This window comes from Phoenix dactylifera, chromosome 10 (assembly GCF_051530095.1).
Source record: "Phoenix dactylifera cultivar Ajwa chromosome 10, Ajwa_hap1_PhDact_Kaust_v1.1, whole genome shotgun sequence".
Taxonomy (NCBI): Eukaryota; Viridiplantae; Streptophyta; class Magnoliopsida; order Arecales; family Arecaceae; genus Phoenix; species Phoenix dactylifera.
Window position 1 is genome coordinate 26,648,205 of NC_143199.1, and position 23,614 is coordinate 26,671,818.

Sequence of the window (23,614 nt, forward strand, 5' to 3'; positions counted from 1 at the left end):
CAGAAGGCATGAATATTGTCTTTATGTATGAGACTAAATCTTCAATATTAAATGTCACACTAATCCCATAGTCATCAGGAAGATCCACAGCATATGCATTCGAATTAATTTTCTATAGGACTTTGAACGGTTCTGCACTATAAGGTTGCAATTTTTTGAACATTTTCGAAGAAAGTCATTCAAGCCTAATTCTTATCATGACGTAACCTCTTTCACTTAACTCTTTATAACGTCTGTGTAAATCAGCAAGGAATTTATATTTTAAGTTATTAAAGTGAATACAATTGCTAATTTCTTGATGTAATGAATGTGGATGTGATGCAAATGATTGTGCAGACTCAAAGACTCTATACTGATGAGACATGAAAAATAGGTCTATGGGTTGCCTACATTTGTAATTATGCACCAGTTCTAATGGACTCATGCCTATGGACTTGTTAACCGAACTATTATATACAAACTCAACTGTCGGTAACATTAAATCCCAGATCCTAGTATATGCATTCGGGTTGAGCCTATGTTGTGGAAGGTTGGGCAGAGATACTCCGGAAACTAGATCAATTGCATGTTGGATATCACGCATTGGAGGAAGTGCATCCAGAAGATCATCAGAGACTATAGAATGAAACTCCTCTAGAAGGGGAACTACTACAGGAGAATGTTCAAAGTTGGACTCCGCATTGGTATCTTTAGCCATAAGTGCCAACTCAGGTGACTGGCTCTCAATATCTTTCACTACCTCTTCCACAGTAGTGATGTGAAGTGGCTTAGTTGTACTTAGGTCAATAGTCTCCCTTTGGAAATCATTTTGGACAAAGTCTAATCCAGTGGGTTCATCTTCAAAGTCTTCTATATAGTTTTCTATATTTGGTTCATAAACTTCTTTGACATATTCGGTCTCTTGGATCCTAGCTTCTGGTTCAGTAATCAGGTAAGTCTTGGCAGAGCATTGGGACGCGATGTGGTCGGACTTTTGGCACCAGAAGCATTGGATTTGGCTTCGAGAAGGAGGGTTGGAACCTAAGATTCCTTTTTCCTTATCAGTTGAAGGGTTCGGGACAGGCATCGAGTCGATGCTTGGGTTAGGCCAGGCTGATTAGGAGGATTGAAAAGCGGTCTAGGTTGTGGGAGATAATTTTAGTTAGGTCGGACTCCTGGGGCCAGTGGTTGAGGGTCGATGGGCCTCACCACAGGTAGTCTTAAGAAACTATCTACATCTTGAGCCAACTGGTATGCTTGGTTAAGAGTGGTAATCTCTCGGAGGAGTAGTTATTCCTAAATTTCCTCATAGAGTCCTGCTTGAAACCTAGAGAGGGTAAGAGTCTCCTCTTCTATTACACTGCACTTCATATAAAATTTCTTAAAACGTGCGATGTAATCAACAACCGTCGATGTCCCTTGAGTTAGCTTCTGCCACTTATCCATAAGGCGTTGTCGGTATGAAAATGGCAGATACTTCTTATTTAGCTTTTCTTTCATATCCTCCCATGTAGTTATATGAGGAAGCCTTTGGGTCTCACGCATATATTCAACATTATGCCAGTACCAGTGAGCTTGCCTAATAAGCTTCATTTTGACAAATCGTACTTTTTTATCGTCAGTTATCTCGTTCCTCTCAAGGTAATTGTCCATAGCGGCTCTCCAATCGAGATACACGCTTGGCTCGGATTGACCAGCAAAGGTAGGGGCCTCTACTCTTACGGCACGCAGCAGCCTCTTATCTAGAGTGCGCTGGTAATCGAAAGGTGGTTAGTTCCTAGGAGGATAGGGAAGGACTATAGGTGGTGCGGCCAAACCGATTTTAGGTTGGGCTACAATGGGGGTTGGTGGTTTAGGGGTCTTAGAATTTCGCATGAGCTCACGGATCTCTTGTTTGAATTCCTCGTTTCCATCATGCATGGCATCGAATTGTTCCATAAGAGATCTAATGTCGAAATTCTACAGGGATTTTAGGTTGACGGAAATCATACTCCCTATCAGTACGGGTTGGCAAGTAATAATAACACTATGTGATGATGTGAAATGCAGTGTCGCTAATGAAACCCTAATAAATATGATGCATGACCAAATTTGATGCAGGACAACCTATTAATGCAATCTATTATGATTTCAGAGATCAGCAAGTTTTCACAAGAATAACTTAAAGTTTAAATGTTGCTGATTTTTACTTCGGTTATTCGAATGTAAGGATTAAGATTATTCAATTTAAGAAATTAGATTGCAATTAAGTATTACAGTTGTTCTGATCCTAAAGTAATCTGATCGAATAATATTGAGAAACATCCTGTTATTAGGGTGTGCTAATTTAATATATTTAATGGATAATAGGACGGGTTCAGAAGTGAAAGGTTCAATGTTCTAAATTTTGACAGTAAAAGTAAGTTTCAAGAATATGGCTATCATGCAAGAGAACTAGAACATAATTAAATGAACAAGCCCAAGAAAAGTAGAAACCTATCACCTGTTGTGAAGCAGGCGACAAGAATCGTCTGCTTGTGGGCTAGGGCGACGATCAAGGGCGCGGCTGCAGCTGATGGGCTCTCCAATTGCCGAAGATAGAACCTGAGTACAGCAGCTCCAAAGAGATCTGGCGGGCCTGATGGGCCTGTAAAAGTGGAGGATAGCGGGCCTGCTGGGGTTTGGGCCACAGAAGGAAAGATCAGTCGTGTGGGCTTGGGCCTGTCGAGTGATGGTTGGGCTCTGAAAAGCGGGGGCCTGTTGATTGACCCGTGAGGGACTGTGAGCTTGGGGTCGGTTCTATAGAGTGGAGGAGGACAGTGAACAGGTTTCGACCTGAAACCCTGGGGAGCTGCGCTTTGGGAGGGGAACGAAGAGGAGGGAGATGAGGGGGAGATGGGAAGGCTCGGGATGAGTTACGGCTGAGCAGAGGGGAAGGGAGGGAAGGCGGAAGGGGCAATGGCTCATGGGAGGGCTCGGAGGGGGCCCTCGGAGGGATTACTGTGGCGGTTGAGGGGTGGAGGCGGGGTGGTGTTGCTAGGCGAAAGGAGGAGCGGCGGGCGGCGGCGGCGACTGGGACGTCGGCGAAGGAGGTCGCGGAGGAGAGCGGTGGCATGACCGGCGCAGCAGCTGGGAAGTGGCGGCAGTGGGAGAGGCCGAGGTGGCGGTCCTCAGGTGGCAGCGCTCTAAAGGGGAGATCACGGAGGAGGTGCTCGGGTGGCGACGGCGGCAAGGCATGCGCAGGCGGTGCGGCTCGGCGGGGAGCTCAAGGCTGGGTGGCACCGGCGAAGACCTCGGCGGCGACGGGAAGCGGCTCATGCTTGGGCGGCGCGGTGGGAACCGAGCGGCGGAGTGGTGGTGGCGCGACGGCGGTGGAACGACGACGGCCACGGCTCGGGGAAGACGAAATGGTAATCTTTTTTTTTATTCTTTTTTTACTCCTTTTTTTCTCTTTTTTTTTTGCATGCATGTGCGGTCACGTGCAGAGTTTTTTTGGAACAGGATTACCGGATTCGAGTTAACGGGTTTTGTGACTTACCTGTTAATCCTTTCTTCAACCTCCCTTTGGCTACGGGAGGGCATGCCGATAATCGCGGCGGCGGCTGCGGGCGGGCAGAGGGCATGGCAGCGGCTGCAGGCTTGCGGCGACCAGCGGTGACTGACTGTGGGGCTGCACGGCGGCGGTCTCCTCTGCGGACATGACGCAGGCGGCCGATCTCAAGCTTCCACGGGCGGCAACAGGGCGCCCGATGGTGGCGGAGCACTTGGAGCACGCGGCGATACTTCGAAGGAGGTGGTGCTCAGCCTGGCAGTGGCACGATGCAGCGGCGATGGAGCGTGGGAGTGGTAGACATGGGCTTGGCGGCTGACGGGACGGGCCTGACGAATAGGGGTTTTCCCTTTTTATTTCACTGATTTTCTGGTGAGCACCAAGAGAGAGAGAGAGATAGGAAAGGGGTGGTGGGCCATGGGAAGTCGAGGGAGAAGCAGTGTCGGAGATGCGTGTTAGAAGTATGCCCTAGAAGCCAATGTGGCTGATGCATATTTCTAATCTGGAGCACAAATTTATAATTTGACTCTTATCAATAAATAAGATTGGGCAATTTGTTTTTCATTCAAATTTGTCTGTGTCCATGAATCGTCTAAGAAATTAATAGATGATGACACATATTCTCAAGAAGTTGAGAATTTGAGGCATGTGTCATTAGGGATTAATTTCTAAATACTCCTGATCGATGGATCCATCACGAGAGACGGTGATCGATTCATTGAGATTAGTGCACAGATCACTTAGTCAGATGGACGAGTTTCGAGTCCACGGTGTAGAGACACTGGAGTGATTGTGCGAGTACTTATTAGAGAACAAGGTACTGAGCGTGACCAAAGAAAGTAGTCACATGGATGTCTATCCACTCGTCAGTGACTACTTATGCTATAGTTATATAACTGGTCCTTTGACCTGTGATGCCTTAGCTATTCACTGTGAAGTTGCTGTAGTTTGATGAGCATGTGAACTTGGGCCCTAGCCATTTAGATCCTTGTAGTGCGGATTGGCTGCAGTAGGTTCATTTTGAAATAGGGCTGCATCTAGATAGGATTTATCGACCATGATAGATTAGGAGTGATCCTATGTGATTTATAAGACTGAGTTCGATAAATTTCTGGTCATATATTTTGGAAAAGGAGTTTTCCATATCTCGAACTGAAAGTCGAATAAATTTGATATATGACGGACGATGGGGTTTGACGAGATATCCATAACCTCCATCACGTCGGGATCAATGATAGAAAGACTGTATCATACGCTAACTACACCTAGAGATTCATATATTCCATTTTGCTGGGTTGCCACCACATACTGCTAGGTGTCACTAGTGGATTGTGAGACTCGAATGTATTCACTTGGTGATCAGTGAACCCTAAGAGTAGAACTGAAATTGTTTCAGCCCACTGAAAGAAATTTCAGTGATATTGAGATGGAGATCTCGATATGTCTTACTACCGATCAGAATAGAACCTACGGGGTCACACACATAGAGAATTTAATTAGTTAAACTATCATAATTATGATTTGGAATCATAATAGTAATCAATCATCAATATAATTGGTGATTGAATTAACCCACTAAGTGTTAGTGAGTTAATGGAAGAAAAATTAAGTGGCATTGATTGCAATTAGATTGCAATTGGGCTGTTTAAATGAGTCAAATTAAATTGAGTTCGACCCAAATTGATTTGGGTTCATGATTGGGTCAATTGGATTAAACCAGGATTTGTGCGGATTTTAAAGTCCACATGTCATCGTAGGATGAATATGACTTAAGTCGTGTTCACACTATGCGGACTTTAAAGTCCACATGGCATCGTTGGATGCATACTCCCAAATTAATTATCCTAATGTGATTAGGAGTTAGCCTAACTCCTAATTTGATTAGGAATTAGGCTTATCTAGGAAATCGATCAAGAGCTAATATGATTAGGACTTTATCATGGCGCCATGAATGGGTTCAAGCCTAATTGGATTAGGCTCTAAGCTCTAGATCCAATGACACTTGTTATGCATTGATTTGATGGCACCTTGGGCACATGGATTGGACACTTGGCATTAATCCAAGGATGGGTTATTTTGAGAAGTTTGTCTCCTACTCTTGATAGACTTTGGAAAAAGCCCTAAACCCAATCTATTTAAAGGACTCATGGAGGCGTATGAGAAATAGAATTCTCCTCTTCCCTCCACGCCTCCTCCCTCTTCCCTTCTTCCTTTCCCACGACAGCAAGAGGAGGCCCTCTTCTCTCCTTATGGTAGCAAGGTGAAAGGGTTCTTCTTCCTCCAAGCGTTGGAAAGAAAAGAAGAAGAAGAAGCAAAGGAAGAGATCAAATCACGCCGAGAAAGAAGGTGTTCTTCCTCACGTCAGCCCCTTCTTTCTCTTCTCCTTCTCCACGGCAGCAAGGAGTGTTCTTCATCCTCTTCTTCCATGGTTGTAAGGTGAGGAAGATCTACGAGCAAATCTACCTCCTTCTCTCCCTTAATTGCGAGCAAGGTTGAAGAAGAAAGCATTCACCTTCAAAGAGGTATGCTGCAAATTTTTATCTTTCAATATTATGATAGTCATGAGAGGTCTTTGCAAGGAGCTAGCACTCCGGTAAGACCCTATCTCAGATGATTAGATCCTCGTGTGGATACCTATAGAGGCCGGACATGTGTGCGGCTTAACCAGAAACCTAGAAAGATCATCAGACTGCGGTGTTCTATACGTGCAGAATTTTTGAAGATGAGATCTTCAAATCTATAACTTCTGATTTTTGTTTCAGTTTTATGAATCTTAATCAACCCTCCTCTGATCCTAATCTCCTCTTCCTAATGAGTTTAAAGATCTTCTGGATTTGGATTCAGAAAGTATTTTGAATTCTACGATTCGAGGCGCGTTCATGCAATGAACGACGTTCCGTGCGAATTCCGCTGCGAATGTCGCATCGCACGGGGCGTATCTCAGCAGGGGATGTGGAGGCAGTAGGGTAAGGTTCCGCAGCAGGGGTGGCAGTGGATTCAAGTGGCAGCAAGGGAGAAAGATGATGTTTAGGGACCCGAGGCTTTGGCACAGAGGCAAAGCCGAAGCTCTGATACCAAGCTGATGTAGAACCACTGCAGGGAAGAGAAGAACGAGGAAGAATAAGAAAGGGAGAAGGAAGAAGAGGTTATAGAGACGCAGAAAGAAGAAGAGAAGAAGAGGAGGAAGAAGAAGAACAAGAGGAAGGCTAGAATTTTTTTCATTCAATCATCAATCGCCTCATACATGAGAGGGATGGTCTTTATATAGACCTTACATCTTAACCAAATCAAGTAATCAATTGATCAAATCAATCAATTGACACTAATTAAATTTTGACCCTTACATCAATTAATCCCTTACCAAAATTGGTCCACTAAATTAACCCAATTACATAAATCCAATTGACTAGTCTAATAACAAAACAACTGACCAAATTGACTTAACTAAGACAAAAGCAAATAATGTAATAAAAGAAAATGACTCGCATTCAAATGGACCCAATCCGGGTCTGACTCAATCCGAGGGCTCAGGATCATCTGGATGAAGGGCTCTAATGTCCCCATCAATACCCCTGCATTGATAGAGGTCAATATAGTGCAGAATACAAAGTTGATGGTCAATATGATACCCCATATACTGTAGATTTGAAACCTTGCAACATACACGAGCTATAAAATGAGATAGCAGATCAGCCTGCAAGGAAGAGTCAATTGTAGATCAAAACTTGCAATGTAAGGGGTTGGCAACGTGTTCTTGTTGATCCCTAAATTTTATAAATTAGACGGCGTATCCTCACTTTAATTATTTCTTTTACAGAAGGAAGCAAATATGTAGACAACTTACTGCTTACAAGCCTTGATGTGATGATGATTAATATTATTATTTTTCATTGGACTATTTTGGTCTTAGTTTATATTTTTAGCATATTAATCTATTTACTAACAACTCTTTTATTTGTTTATTTATTACAAGTGTTATCCCATCTATCATGGATTGGCTTATGGATCATCTCATGACCCTTTAGAAAGAAATATTTTATAACCATTCATAAAAATCATTGGTGTATTTTTAGCTTGGGAAATTCTGCTAGAGAGTGGGGTCTACTATGAGTCCGGATCTCTGTGGTGCGTGTTTTGCACCACAAGAGCCGGCTGCATGTTTAGTTGGACAATATGTTACCCATCTCAGAAATGGATAGTTATTGCCCATTTCTTAACCTACTATGTTTGGCATGCTAATGCGATAGGCGATGTTTGTCCATCTCTGAGATAGATGACTTATCACCCAGCCAAATATGCACCTGCCTCTACCGAGCAAAACAATTGACCATCTCCGAGGATCTAAACTCAGCCTACACTAAATGGCAATTGGAGAAGGGGAGACCTACCAAAATTTAGAAAAATTAAAGGAAAAACTTAAATATAAGTAGTTGCATCTATATTGTACGTGACCTGAAATCCAACTTTTGGACATGCACTTTCTCCAATACTTCTATTGTACCGATTGCTATTTTCTACGACATAGTGTTTGCCATGCCTAGATACGATCTACTAATAGAAATTCTTAGCATGCCGACCTTTGGAATGTTTTAGCATATCTTGTGACTTCTTTTTCTTGTGAAGCACTTTACAAGAGGCTAGTATAATCAACATCACCTTGTAAGTTGACACTTAAGTAGAAGATTTGTTTTAGAGTAAAATGTGCATTTCCTAATGTAATTTTAGAGCACAATAAAAGATCTAATTGTACTTTACCCATTTTAGTTCTTTTAGGCATATAAGCTTTCCCATTATAGACTAGTCGCACATAAAGGTTTCTTTTTTAGATATCTATAGACGAAGATTTTCCTTATTTCACCCATCATGTGATCCAGATGGATCCTCAGACTCGATCTGGACCATTTTGACTACTATGAGTGGGGTTGGACAAAGTTCAAGAGCGAAGTCCGCCACATCGGAAAGCCGAGTCACACTCAAACTTTTAGAGGCAATAACTTGGTCATATAATGGTCGATTGAGATGATTGTTTTTTTTTTTTTTTGAAATTGGATATCACACTTAGGCTGGCCAAATTGAAAGTTTTCTTTTTAAGTAAAACTTTGACCGAGCATAGTTCTCTATCTAAAAAAAATCAGGCAGAGTGATAGAAGGCAGAGTTGATGTAAAAGTCGAGATCTACCTCCTCAAAATTTTTAGCTTTTTTTACTATAGATGTCTATTTTAGAAAAAAGAGTTTTTTTAGGATTAGAAAGAGGAATCCGACCCAAATTATATTAGAAAAGACCTTATATTATAAATAGAGACTATGTACCTCATTTGTTTAATCATTAATGAGTGAAAATGGGACTTAAAGCTCTACTTTCGAGATTTCTCTATCCTCTTCTAGTTATCTTCCGAGAGATTCGAGTTGAGTTGGTTGCAAAAAATCTTCCTTCATCCCAATCAGATCAAGTTGGTATCAGAGCTCCATCCCTTTATATATATGGAGGCTTTTGTTCATAGTCCAAATGCATGAGCAATACAAACAATCAAGAGAAGGGCTATGCTTCAAGTATATCGAATGACAAAGACAAGTATGGGTGTTAGTTCTTCCTCAACGAGTGATGATGAGATGAAGAAACGTCTCATACAACTGGAGAAGTAGATTGCCCAACTCATCGAAATTGTCTCGAGATTGGCGATACCTTCAGCACAAGCATCAATAATTTCTGTTGTAAAGTTGTCTCCTATGGATCGAGATAAAGAACCACCATCTAGAGATGAGGATGAGGATGAGCGACCTATGAAAAATATCTCTCTTCAACCATTTAAAGTTGAGGCTTGAATTCAGATCCCTGTATATAATGGGATTGTGATCCCAAAAAGCTAGATAACTAGCTAGACCACCTAGAGACATATTTTACTATCTATAGATACTTTAGTATTTAAAAGGTAGCTTTTACCCATCTCAAGCTTTCTAGCAATGCTCTTATCTGGCAGAATTTATATATGAGAAACAATGATATTTCGAATCTGACATGGAATAAATTCAAAAGTCTAATCAAAAAGTAATTCTACCCAATTGGCCATGAGGAGGATCATTAGATTAAGTGGTAGTACTTATATGGAAGAAGTATGATCAGTCTGTTCAGGACTACGCCACCGAGTTTCACAAGCAAGCAATCTCGCTCAGAATCTCCACCGACGATTATGCAGTTTTTATGAAATCAGAGATATCTATGAAAGTATCCAAAAGGAGCTGAAATTCTTCAAAGTTGAAGACATCAACAAAGCTAGTATGAAGGCTATAGGGATTGAGAGGAATAATTAGCCTAGACAAGGTAAAAAGGGTAATAAGTTCAAAAAATGGCAGAAATCCATATCAAGAAAGGTAGTACAGAAAGAAGCACATCAACACGACTCAGAAATTTATTGTGATTATTGTAACCATCGTGGATGCACTAAGGAGAAGTATTGAAAGCTTCACCCCGAGCTGTTACCGAAGGGGAAGACACAAGAAGAAGATCATTCCAAAAAGAAGAAAAAAGTGGTTTTCAATACTGTAGAAGTTAAGGAGCTACCAGAGCTTGAGTAACCGGTCTCCAAATTGAGCCTGATGGTGAGAAAACCCGAGACAACTACTGAAGTAGATTTAGAAATGTGAGAGGAACTCTTCCAATTGAAGATTCAAGTAAAGTAGAGAATCATTGAGGCTATTGTGGATCTTGGAAGCTAGAAGAACCTCATCTCTGAAAATTTGGTTCATAAGTTGGAGTTGCAGGTTAAGCCTCATCTGTGCCCTACTCTCTTGGTTGGATTCAAAAGGACGTTGAATGGAAGATCACAAAGCAATGTATCTTCAAATTTGCTATAACTGAGAGGTATATCGACGAAGTAACTTGTGAAGTTGTTCCTTTAGATGTTTGCCAAGTTATCCTTGAGGGCCCATACTTTTGGGATGGAGATGCAATCTTCTACCGACATCTGAATATGTATCAGTTCGTGAAGGACAAGAAGGAGTTTATGATCAATGCCTCCAAAACACAAAAAAATATAGACCTTGCAATTGCTGCCCAAGCGAAGCAACTTGTTAATACCAGCAACAAGTTTGTGATAATAGTACGAAAATCTGATACTACTTATGAGAGGCCAAGCTCTCGTTCTTTCGTTCCATTAATCGATCTACCAAGATCAAGATTGAGAAGTCATAGTCATCATCGAATAGGAAAGACAGCAAGGAGTGTCCCTACCACAAAGTCTAGATGCAGGAGTAGAGCAAGTGGTTCGCCGAGACTCGAGAGCGAAGAAGAGCCAGGCCAGAAATTGTCTCCAAGTAAGGCTAGGAGGTTCAACCATGATAGGACAGCAGGCATTTTTCTACCTTTAGTTCTAATTTAGGGAGAGCTAAATTTTCTAAACAGGGGGAGCTTTGATCCTGGAGGATCCTAAGACTTGATGTAGACCATTTTGATCACTATGGGCTAGGCTAGACAGGGTTCAAGAGTGAGATCCACCACATCGGGAAGCCAAGTTGCAGCCAAACTTGCAGAAGCCATAACTTAGTCATACGATCCCGATTGAAATGATCTTTTTAAAAAAAATGGATATCTTTTCGAAATCTAAAACTAGGAGGTGAATTGGGATGAAATTCCACCATTAGAACCCAAAACGAGTTGGTTAAACCGAAAGTTTTCTTTTCGAGTAAAACTTTAATCAGACATAGCTCTCTATCCGAGAAGAATCAAACAAAACGACCGAAGGCAAAGTTGATGTAGAAGTCGAGATCTACCTTCTTAAAATTTTTAGCTTTTCTATTAGAGATATTTATTTTAGAAAAAAAAAATTCTACTAGGATTAGGAAGAGTAATCCAACCCAAATTGTATTAGGATGGACCTCACATTATAAATAGAGGTATATACCTCATTTTTTAATCATTAATGAAAGAAAAGGGGACTTAAAACTATATTTTTGAGATTTCTTCATCTTCTTCTAGTTATCTTTTCAGAGATTCAAGTTGAGCAGGTTGAAGAAAATCTTTCTTCTCTCCAATTGGATCACATGGTATTACCTTAGAGGTGATATTAGGTTAAAGTCAGGTCTGGGTTTCCATAAATCCAGGCCCAGAATCCCTGTAGTTTGGGTCTAAATTTTGTTCCATACTTGGCCTATTGTAGGATTAAGTTGGATCCAAGTTCGAGTAAAAAAAATTATACAAGTTCTTCGACTGGGCTTAGATATGTCAAAACTTGTGCCATACCTAGTTTGTATCGAGTTTAGATTGGTGTAGATTGGGTTCAGATGCCCATTAGCGCCCCCCCCCCCCCGGGAAACAAAAAAAAAAAACCTTGAACAATTAATCAAGCTAAATCCATCCATGCTTCAAGAAGTATATCAATTAAACATTTGAATCATTTGCTAAAAACTAAACCATGAACAATAAGCATTTGCTAATTAACCATATTAAAGTTATTAATTAAAAATTGAAAAGGTACACTTAAATTAAAGTCAACTACAGACATCTAAATATGTTCTAACATGTGAATATTTTTATTTTTTTCTACCCCACTAAGTATCAAGAGAAAAATTTTATAAACTAAGAGTTTAGAGATTGAAGGGTATACAAAATAAAATCTAATATTATACATGTATACAAACACACCAAGTAATTAGTCAGGATATGGTCGGGTTGGATTTGAACATTTCAAACCGAGATGCAACATGATATTTTTGACTTCGGACCATACCTAATCCATTCATTGATAAGTCTGAGTGGAGCTTAGGTCGGGAACCAATCGAGTCCAAGTCGGTCAGGTGCAGGTCAGAATAACAGCCCTACTCTCTCCAAAGCATACTTAGCTATGGAATTCTGATGCGATCAGATTTTTTGGCGCTGATACGATCAAGAACTACCTTATCTTAGAAATTGCCCATAGGACCCAAATCAAGTTTCTTCTAGACATAATGAAATATTTATTATGTTGATTCTCATTCCTCCTCCCACTAGGCCCTTGGAGCAAATTCCAGATAAAATCAAGATACTAATTATAACAACAATGCTCGCAAGGAGATCAAGTACAATGATGATAGCATCAAGAATTACAAGTGGCCACCAGCTAAAAGCTTAACAGGGACAGAGCAGGGGATAATATTCCATTATGACTGAAGACAGCCAACTTGGCCTGAGTCCTGTCGAGGAATTTTTGAGATATGAGAGGTCTTGATCCGCAAGTATATAAAAGAAGAATATTTATATGCAGTTAATCTATAAGAGAAGGATTACATGTAGAAAAAAAGAACCTTAATGTTATTGCCTTTTCATATTCTGATTCCCAAACTTTGGGCTAGAATAATAAGCTGAGCCTGGTAGATATAGTGTATGCCGGAGGTCAAGCAAGACTTCCCAATCCTGTAAATAACTGAGGCTGGCAATTTCTGACATTTACAGCCACCCCACCTGAACCTAGCCAAATAATTGAGTTCATAAATAGGCTCTCATAATCTAGTTGGATTCAGCTTGATTATTTTACCAAAATTAAAATCAGGTCAGGGTTTTCTGACCTGACTTGAATATGATCCAATTAGCACCTGCCTGAATCTGAGCGACGCTAATCTATATTATCTACCAACCCACTTAATCTTTCCGCCGCACTTGGATCCATCATTTTGCCTTTGCGCCTAGGTAGCTTGGAGTCTGAAGTAAAATTTGATGTGATTAATGCTGATACATCCTACCGGGCATTACTGGATAGACCATGGCTGCACGAACACTTTGTGGTGCCTTCTACTCTCCACCAGTACATGAAATACACTCTGGGTGGTGAAGAAAAGAGATCGACGGTGATATCAAGCCTTTCGTAACCGAGTTTAAGCCTTCCGTAATTGGCTGGCTGTGAGCAAATCCAAAACCATCCAAGACTATAACCCTGTTCCAGCACTGTAGACAGCCAATACAGAAGCAAATACCATCTTTCTAGTCTATAATAAGAAAATTGATGGTTTTTTGAGCTTTCTTATGCAAATTACTTATAAAGATAATAGGTAGATGTTTAAATTAGTCATTTTATATTATGTATGAATTGTTTTGATTTTCTTGCCATGTTATGCTATGAATTGTTTTTTAAATTGTGTTGAGCGTCATTTGGAAGACATCAAAGAGCAGCTCAATGAAAATGGTTTTATTTTAATCAGAGGAAACAAATGCCAAATAATTCATTGCTATTAGTGTACCATGGTAAATGCATCTCTTAGTGTTTCAGCTGAAGGCTGGAGGATGCTCATTTAGAGCCATTCAAGGATCTTTGGAATCTAATGCCATGATTGAACTCAATCCATCACCCTTGCATCATTCTCATTCCAGTGCAATTGAACCCACTAAAGAGAAAGGTTATGATTCTTTTTGTGTTACATTCTGTTGGTGGTTAGATCAGCAAGTATCACTTGATCATTTGGATTGATCTTTGAAATTTATTCTTCAATATATTTTTCCAACCTGCAACGATAGACTTCTTACAAGAGTTATTTATTGTTATATAGGCATCATCATTCCCCTCCTGAAACAGCCGCCTCAAGGTACACTGCTGGGGAGCATATATAATTTCTTTCTTTGAACTGTTTGGGCATAGCCAATGTAATTTTATATGTTTTATATGATCCCGGATGGTAGACAGAGGGTATCGAGACCAATATTTAAGGGTTGAGGTGCTTCTTCATGAAAATAAATTATCAACATTAATGCTTATCTAACAATCCAGAATTTCATCCACCGGAAGACATTTTTGTAGGTCCTTAGTCCTATATAAGTATCCAAAATCTTATGACAAATAACCTATATAGGATTAAACACACGCCTGTATGAGTCCTCACATCCTCTATTCTTTTAGTCTTGATGTCTTCACCAGGCTAAGGATCCAAATCCATTCAAATCTAATCATAAGTATCATGATCGACCGTAGTCAGCATCAACAAATCTATGCTGCAGTGTCTCTAGTCCATATGGGCTATGGGCCAGGTTCGCTCTGGTACCATTTATAATAACCCATGACCTTATCTAAAAAAGCTAGCTGGAAGATATTTTTTTTTGAGTTCTTTAGTCCTCTATAAATACCCATGATCTTTCCGACGAACAACCGATATAGAACTAAAGGCACCTCTACACGGATCTTCACACTTTATCTATGTGACAATCAGGTCATCTATTTAACATTTGCCAACTTTGGCGAAAACAGCGCAACGCAAGGCAATCTCGATCATAAATTTTGAGATATAAAAAACTTGACATGCTTGTGCCCATGAACTAGGTTTGCTTTCAGGAGTGCTGCAGAGCAATTTCTTTAACCTGTTTGCACCAGGACCAGGCAATGCAATCTACTCTCAAATTAGAGCACATCCAATCATCATTGCTTATCCTGTATTCTGAATTCTGAAGCCAAGGGCACCAGCATTTATTTATTTTACTTTGGAAGTGGAAGCAATCATACAACACTGCCTAGGCCTCCATAGGAATGAACAAAAAACCAGTCCCTAACATCAAAGTCATGGAAGGTACTCCACTATCAACTGTACACATGATTCAGTTTTCGAAAGAAGAGGGGAGAAGATTACAAAAATCTAAATGTGATCCCATATTGGAGGATCCAGTGTACCAAATACCCTACAGGACCACTCTCGATGAGGCCACTCACATACTAATTGACAATTTCCTGATGAACACGTCTCATAATCATCTCAAAAGCTTTACATCAACCCAACAGCCATCTCTTTCTCTTCCCTTCCCTTGGGCAACAACTGGGCTCTACACAATGGGCAGGTGACCCGACCCATGTCCACCCACTTATCTATACACCCCTTATGGAACACATGAAAGCAGTTGCCAAGCTCCCTAACCTCTTGCATTGCCTCCAATGCTCCCAAGCAAACAGCACAGGTAGACTCCTCTCCTTGGGCTGAACTCTTGCGAAAGCTCGAGAACCTCACGACCGGAATCCTACTTTTGATCTCCGAAGGGGTGATCGGAGGAGACGAAGGGACCGAGAAATCGGTCGCCGAGAGAGGATAGACATAATCTTCAGGAGACGAGGCGAATCCAAGACAGAAGAGGATCGCCGACACGGCGAACTTCAGGCAGTCGAGGAGTTGGACTAGAAGGATCAGAGGCTTCGGAAGGATGACACAATAGCAAACAGAAGGGAAGCCCATGGTGGAGTTGGAGAAAAGAGCTGTGAATGAAAGAAGAGAAGGTGGTGGGGGTGGCGAGTAAGGAACAAGGGCTGTCGGTGGTGATGAGGAGAGAATGGAGAGGGGGTGAATGGTGGGGTCTATAAATAGGAGGGTGGTTGTGAGGTGGGGAGGAAGAAGAGGTGTGGTTGACAGCCCATGTGCTCTCTGTAACTTTTAGGGTACGAAGGAGTCGGAGGACTTCTCGAATGCTGGCCGTCCTCCGGGGTGGCCAGCCATTGACTCTTCTAACGAAGGTTTTTGGGGCTATCTATTGATGGGACCTTGCATGGGTAAAAGAAACAATAATGGTATGATAGCAAACGAGAAATCTCATCATCCAATGTAGCACGGGCAGGAATTCATGTGGGAATTACTGAGCCAATACCAAGGCTCGGTGGAGATTTGTCAAGTTGTTTGCTATTGCCGTAATATTAATTTCTTTTCGTTGAAGCAAGTTGGGCCTTGGATGTTTTGTCGTATGAAAGCTTTTCATGGCGACAATAATGGACATACAATTTGGAGCTATTTCAATGGATCTGAGTGTTAGTAATGCCACCATTTCCATCTGATCTTTGGGGCCCAAAAAGATTGATTACTGTTATAACGTTGCAATGATTTTTTTTTTTTTTGTTATTTTTATTTTTATGTTTTATTGAAAAGAGTTGGGGATGCCTAGTGAGGAGGTATAGAAGCACAATAAAAAAAAAGGAGAGGAAGAGGAGGGAAGAATAGCGAGACAGGAAAAACAAGGGCACTGCAATGAATGAATGTTACTTAGCTAAAGAAAATCCAAAACCTAGCTTTTTTTTGAATATTTTTACTGATTTACCGTGACCTTCTTCAATTTTTTAACTGATGTACTGCAATGGCTATTATGACCCACTGTAATAGTATATAGTGGTTGAATTGGCATCCTTCGATATCTATAAAAATTCATGTGAGCATATATTTAATTCTATATTAATTATATATCGGATAGGTCTTAGGTACTTATATAGAACTAAAAATTTCAAATAATATCTTCTAACTATCTTTTTTAGATGAGATCCTAGGTTGTGATAGGTACCCACCATAGCCATCTGAATTAGGGGACATTGCTGCATGGGCTTATGTAGGCTGATCATGAGCTAATTGTAGTAGTTGTGATTAGATTTATGGTGTAATTAAATATAAATGAATTTTGATTCTTAACCTGACGAAGATGCCAGGACTTAAATAGAGAAAGTATATAAGATACGAGTATGTATTTAGTCCCATATTAGCTATGCAATAGGTAGATCTTAAGTATTTATATAGAGCCAAGTAATTTATATGATATTCTGAGTTGTGGTAGCTAATCTTATTTTTTTTTAACTACTTTTTTAGAGATGCAGATGCATAGGATACAGTTAAGTTAGCCTATCAGCGAAGAATAGAAAATGAATAGAAGGCATCTCATACCACTAGATGCGCAAATAAAATTATATTTAAGCTTATTGAATCATTAAATAATATTAGAGTTTAACTACTCTTATTCCCCTAGCAGGCTTTGCACGTTAGCTGTATGGCAACTAGATAGTGGATTTGGAGCATGACGATACCCACACAAAAAAATATAATTTTATTGTAATAAAAAAATCAATAGATAAATAACAAGAGCGTCAGGTAACCAAATGTCATTGTTCAACATCATTACAGTGGTTGCCTTTATAAATAGCAGTCATTATTTATAGGTTGTTATATATGCGTGTAAGCTGTCATAACGATAAAAACAAGGTGGCCAGGTGATAGCAATATAATATATATCAAATTTAAGAGATACAAAGGAATTGCGACCTAGAATAACAATTGTATCAAAAGAAACAATTAGCAGCCAGATTTCTTAAAACAGTGGGCTCTAATTTTGCCATTCCATGGTTGATTTTTATTTTGGTGATCTCCATGGTTGGTTTCATTGAACCTGAGAGGCTTTCTCTACACTCCTTGGGAGGTACAACGGAAAAGCTTTCATTATATGTCGCGTAAGAAGCAAGTGCTGCTGTGCCTCTGGATACATTGGTAGCTGCACACCCGAAAAGGAGGACGGTGCATGCATTTATTTTTTTCATTAGCTTTGCATTCATTGACCTAAAGACAGTACACTCTTTATGTAATAAAACAGTGGAAGGCTCACCAACTATTCCGACAACAGATCATGGACGGCCCCGCCAAACCATGTAGATTTCGTCTAGGTTGAGTGATAAATGGTCAATTAAGAGAATCTAAACCATTTTTACGTTGAAAATATTATTTGAGAAAAGGTGAGGTTTCTTAGTTCGTCTTATGTTTAATTAAATATAGGATGTGGTTGTCGTGGGGTTACTGTCATCTTGCAATTGAGACATTGTTAATGATGTAACCCTTGTGTTTGGTGCACATATTTGCGGAGGGTGACAGTGGAATGGATGCTCTTTAATATTGTGGAAGAAGAGAGGTTGCAGCAGTCGGCAATGGAGCAGCACTACGTACAAGTGGCCACATCATAGCATAGCTTTAATACAACTTAGTGCTGCTAAATTGATATATATATATATAAACATAAGCATCATACTCAAAATGGCTTGTGTATTGTGTCTATTGATTAAAGTGAAAACAACAAATGACATAGATGGGATCCGCACCTGAACAAAAGTGTTATTGCTGTCATTGCAGTGATACCACCACAATGGCACCCATACCATCTAAAATATTAAAACTTGCGAATATTATCATTAACATGTGGCACAAACAAGATTATAAAGAAATAGGAAGGCACTTGCGCAAAAGAGAGGTTCAGAAAGGTAAGTGATTATAAAAGAAATGATTAGATATCTCTCTTTTCCCCGAATTACAACATAGCCTTTTCATATCATAGCTAATATACTTAGGTGGATTGGGTCGGGGCTTCGCTAAATTCAGACCGGACTTCAGGTCTAAATTTTATTCCATATATGATCCTTGAAGGTTTAGATCGGTCCCGATTTAGATAATAAAAATATGCATCGAGTTTGAATTAACTGAGATATCAAAATATTTTGAAAAGTCAATCAAGTTAAAATGACCGATATTTTGAGAACTCTATCAATGAAATATCCAAGACATGCTACAAAAGTTAAATCGTAAACAACATGCATGTCACAATTACAATATAATAATAACTGACTGAAAATTAGAAGATATAATTAAAGTCCATATAAATATTATAGCATGTTCCAACACGTTATTATTTTTAATATTTCTATCCCTATAATTTATAGAAGAAAATTTTATATGCTAAGAGTTTAGAAATTGAAAAATATATGTTTTTATGTATGTATACATGCACGCATGCACGTATTTATGTAGTACATGATAAACCAGGTTATTATATGGGTTTGGGTCAGATTCAGTAAAGTTTTAATGAATCTGACTTTGAACCCGTAGCCGGCTCATTCATCATTTGGTTCGATGTAGATCGGGCAGGTTGGGTCTGAGATGGATGCCAAGTTTGCAGGTTAAAGTGACAACCCTCAGGCTAAGATAATAATTTTCCAATTATTCACAAAGCAAACTTGCTAAATCTTTTATGGCAGTTGTATCAATAAATTAAATTAATAATTTTATCAATATAGGGCCTTAAAGTTTTGTTATGCAATGATTATATATATATATATTGCTCTTCCATTTTTTTTGGATAACAAGTTTCTCTTTCATTTACTTTTCCAACTTTTCGCAATACAGGATTGGTACTTTATTTAACTTGTTTATACTTCTAAAATTAAGTTGTAGATTTTAATATCTGTCATTCTCATAGTAATATAACTTCAGATTCCTGTTTAAATTAATGGATTATTTGATGATGCCATAAAAAACAAGATATAAATAACTTCTTTACTGAAAGTTGACAGAGGCTGTTAGAGGTGTTCATTTTTCTCTCTTCCATTTTTTTGGATGAATTTCTCTTTTATTTACTTTCTCAAATTTTTTTAGTACAGGGTTGGCACTTTATTTGTTGATACTTCTGGACTTAATATGTACATTTCAGTTTGTTTCCTTCTCATAATAATATACCTCTAGATTTCAATCTAAATTAATGAATTATTTCATGATGCCATAAAAGACAAGATATAGATGACTCCTTGACTTGAAAGTGATAAAGGCTGTTAGAGGTATTCCTTTATGGCCTGAGACTGATGGGCCATGCATCCAAGTTGAACCAACTTCTCTTGGCTGACAACATTTGCTTGAAGCCAGCAATGGTAGGTGAACTGGAAATTAGTTCAGCCGACAGACCTGGTAGCTGCCATGAATGGATGGAGCAAGATGGTTTATCATAAAGGACACTATTTATTTACGCAAAGTGGCTCTCGGTCTTAAATCTGTACCATTGAATTTGAATTTGTTGGTCCAATTTTTTTACCATTGCACCGAACAATGACCCCTAAGATGCGTTATTATATCATAAGTAAAATAAAACGTTTTGCATGCCCAAGGAGCAAAGGACCTTATTTTTTATGAATTATTTGGAAAATAATGCTAAGAAAATTTGTGCTCCTCATCCTCAATTTTTTTGAAAGTAAAAAGGTCTAAAGATTGAAATTAATGAAAGCCAGCTGTTAAACTACTCAGCCATTTTCCTAAAGCAGAGAGGGAAGCTGGTTTCTGTAGTATCCTCAATGAATTACAAGGCTGGTTTTTATAATATCCTCAAAGAAAGGTTTGTCTTGTGAGAACTCGTCATCCTTCAAGAAGAGTGATTATAACAATCCAAGACATCATCCAAAAAGACTAGCAAGAGATATTTTTGATTGTTGGACATTGTATACCCGAGATTTTCTCAGTATGCAACTGATGTGGGACTAAATATATGCTCACATGGTCCTCGTAGTGCTCTGCTTCTAGAAATTAATATCTGATGCTGAAAAATGATATCAAATCTCAGGGGAAAAAAATAAAGGATGACCAAATGATGAGATCAGAAGGTAAATTACATTATTGAAGTGTTATGTTCATGGAACTAAGGAAGATCATTTGTTCATCCTCTGGGCATCCCGGATACAGATGTTGGGTCCATGCCAGACCTATTGATCAGATTGGAAAGAATGTAGCTTGAGGAACTGTAGCTAAGTTGGGTGTTCATAGGGACCATCACACATGCTCTGCCTTTTTTTCTGCCCTCAATTTCATTGTAAGCATCATTTGTGCGTCATTGCCCGAAGGACAAGTCTTTGATGATGCTTATATGTATGGATTCAACTACAGGATGAAAGTGTTGTCAAGAAGTGAAAATGCTTTCATATGGAGTAAGGCAGTTTTGTAGTAAAAATGATTGGCTCCATTGCTCATCTTGCTTTTCTTTCTTTATGAACTTGGAGGAAAGTTATACATGTATACCAGTAGTGCTTATTAGTGCTGCAGTACTGGGGTTTTCTTCTGTATACTTATAATGATACTGCATGCTCAAGCTTAAAGGTTTAGACATCATATCCATGATGAAATGGTGGTCATGAGATCATTCTGATAAGCTTAACCCATTCTGCACTGCAGCTTGGTATGCCTGTTTGGGTTGTTTCCTGGCAGGCATTACAGCCCACAGGCTAGTTTTGCGTTAACTATAATGGGCTCCACTACTTTTAAGTCGAAAGAGGTTAACTAGAACTGCTCCTGAAAGGGTTAGAGACAGTTGGTCTCAATAACACAGATTGGACCTAAGAAATACCAGGCTTCCACTGGGCCTAAGATATTGGTGAGATAGTTGGAGTAAGGATATAGCTTGGGCTGAAAAGTTACAGCCTGTTAATTAGCAGACCAAGCCAAAATTGTGCCTGTTCATGTACATTTTGTAAATACCGGGCCAAATGGACCGACCTGGATTATGGTCTGTGGTCCATTTAAAAACCCAAACCTGCAACCATGATCGCCAGCTGTTGAGGCGGTTACAACCGCCTAACAGCCACGATCACCACCCCTCTTCTCTTACGGCCGAAGGCTATTAAAGCCCATGGATCCCTCGCAAAGGAACTCTATCAGTCTCTCATTTCTTCTCACTCTCTTCTTTTTCTGCTACAAGGAACGGAAGAGGGATCTGAGCCGCCGAAGGGAACATCACAGAGTTGTCCCGGAGCTAGGTAAGTCCCTGTCTTCCCTTGTATTATGCAAGTAGATCTAGTTTAATCATGGAACAACAAAACAGAGAGACAACGAAATAAAAGAGATCAAAAGAAAGAAAAGGAAGGGTAGGAATAAGATGCAGTGGAGGAAGGGGGGAGATCTCACTCGTGATCTGACATTGGCTAAAGATCTTTCTCCTTCATCTGATCATGGCTTTTACTACTGCAATCAAAACCCTAGGTCTAAAATCCTAAAATGCAAACATACCATGGAAGGGTCCTCGGCTCATGCAAATCCGGTTCCCATGGGTGGAGCCGGTTTGATTTCTGGCCGAAGATGACTGGAGAAGAAGAGCCGAAGGGGGATCTCCCTATTTGCCCATAGCCGCCGCCGACTCGGGGCACCTGGGATGCCGTTAGGCCGATCACGGGCGTCGGCCGCGTGCTACGCGGGCACCACCGGCTTCGGCCGGTTCCTCTGCTTCTTGGGGGGTGCCCGTGCCCTATCTCCTCCATCGGAGGTGGAGAAGGGGAGCGGCCAGCCAGGCCACGGCCGCTGCAGGTACCGCCGGTTGGCTGCAGTGCCGCCGGCTTCGGGCCGGCCTCATCCCGAGCATCCTTCCGAGCTCGCCCCTAGCTTCATGCGGGGGAGGAGAGGAGGAGGAGGAGATCGGGATGGAACGAAGAAAGGAAGGAAGAGAAGGTTCGGGAAGGGAGGAGAAGAAAGAAAAGAAAAGAAAAAGAAGAAAGAAAAGAAAAGGAAAAAGAAAGAAAAGAAAAGAAGGAGGAAAAGAAAAGAAGAAAGAAAAATAAAATAAAATAAAAAATTACTGTGGGCCGAATTAGGCCGATTCAAGTGGTGGGCTTCAAATGAATTGGGCTTTAAAGGCCTGAGGCCGGACTGGGCCTGGTCTGAGCCCAATATCCTTAAACCCAGAAGTAACTGAGCCAGAAGCTGAATCAGACCTGAATCCGAGGTTGAATCAGGTCTGAATCAGAAGCTGACCCAGACCTGAACCAGAAATTAAATCAGATCTGAATCAGTATGCAATTGACCCAGACCTGTACCAGAAATTGAATTAGGCTATGGACCCGAAAATAAAATTGAGTCCTATGGATGGGCTGTAAATGACTTTAAGATTATAAATAAATAGAAATTAAATGTGCAAGTAACATGTAATTTAGTGATCTTGCTAGGTATTGGAGAATTAGCATTTGGTGAGCAAATTAATGTAAGTAACCTGTCTTAATCTTATTATGGATCATGTATCACGTTTTATAAGATGAAAAAGTATTATTTATGCAATTGGAATTATGTATAAGAATTGTGGAAAAAGTACCTGATATAATCTTATGTTTTATCAAATACTTGTGATTACTTGATTATGAAATTGTATATGATTATTTATGTTTTCACAAAATTAAGATCAAGCATGTGTTAGCAAATGATTACATGATTTTGGATACATAGCATCCATCATTATTATTATTATTATTATATTGTGTACACATGATTATGATGATGTAGAAAGATGCATGGAAAGAAAAATAAAGTTTTCAGCATGATCATGAATTTTATTCAGCATGATGCCATTATTCACTTTCCAATGTACCTATGAGAAAAGATTTATGAAAAGCATGATATGTTTTAAAGAACTCTCAGATTGCTATGTACGACCCCCGCCAGTGGGTAACAGTAACTAGGCATACGACCCCAGCCAGTGGGTAAAAGTAACTTGGCTTTACGACCCCCGCCAGTGGGTAATAGTAACTGGAAGAAGACCCTGGCAACGGGAAACAATAGTTGGCAAAGATTATGGCCCT

At 39.9% G+C, this 23,614-nt stretch overlaps 1 protein-coding gene across 1 annotated transcript; it reads right to left on the reverse strand.

Annotated features, from left to right (window-relative positions):
- Nucleotides 1–14,898: 14,898 nt before the first annotated feature.
- LOC103696090 (brassinosteroid-responsive RING protein 1-like) lies at nucleotides 14,899–15,936 on the reverse strand. Its single transcript, XM_008777618.5, has one exon. It carries the CDS (start codon nucleotides 15,681–15,683, stop codon nucleotides 15,222–15,224), a length of 462 nt encoding a protein of 153 aa, XP_008775840.3. The 5' UTR covers nucleotides 15,684–15,936; the 3' UTR covers nucleotides 14,899–15,221.
- Between the last annotated feature and the right edge of the window lie 7,678 nt (nucleotides 15,937–23,614).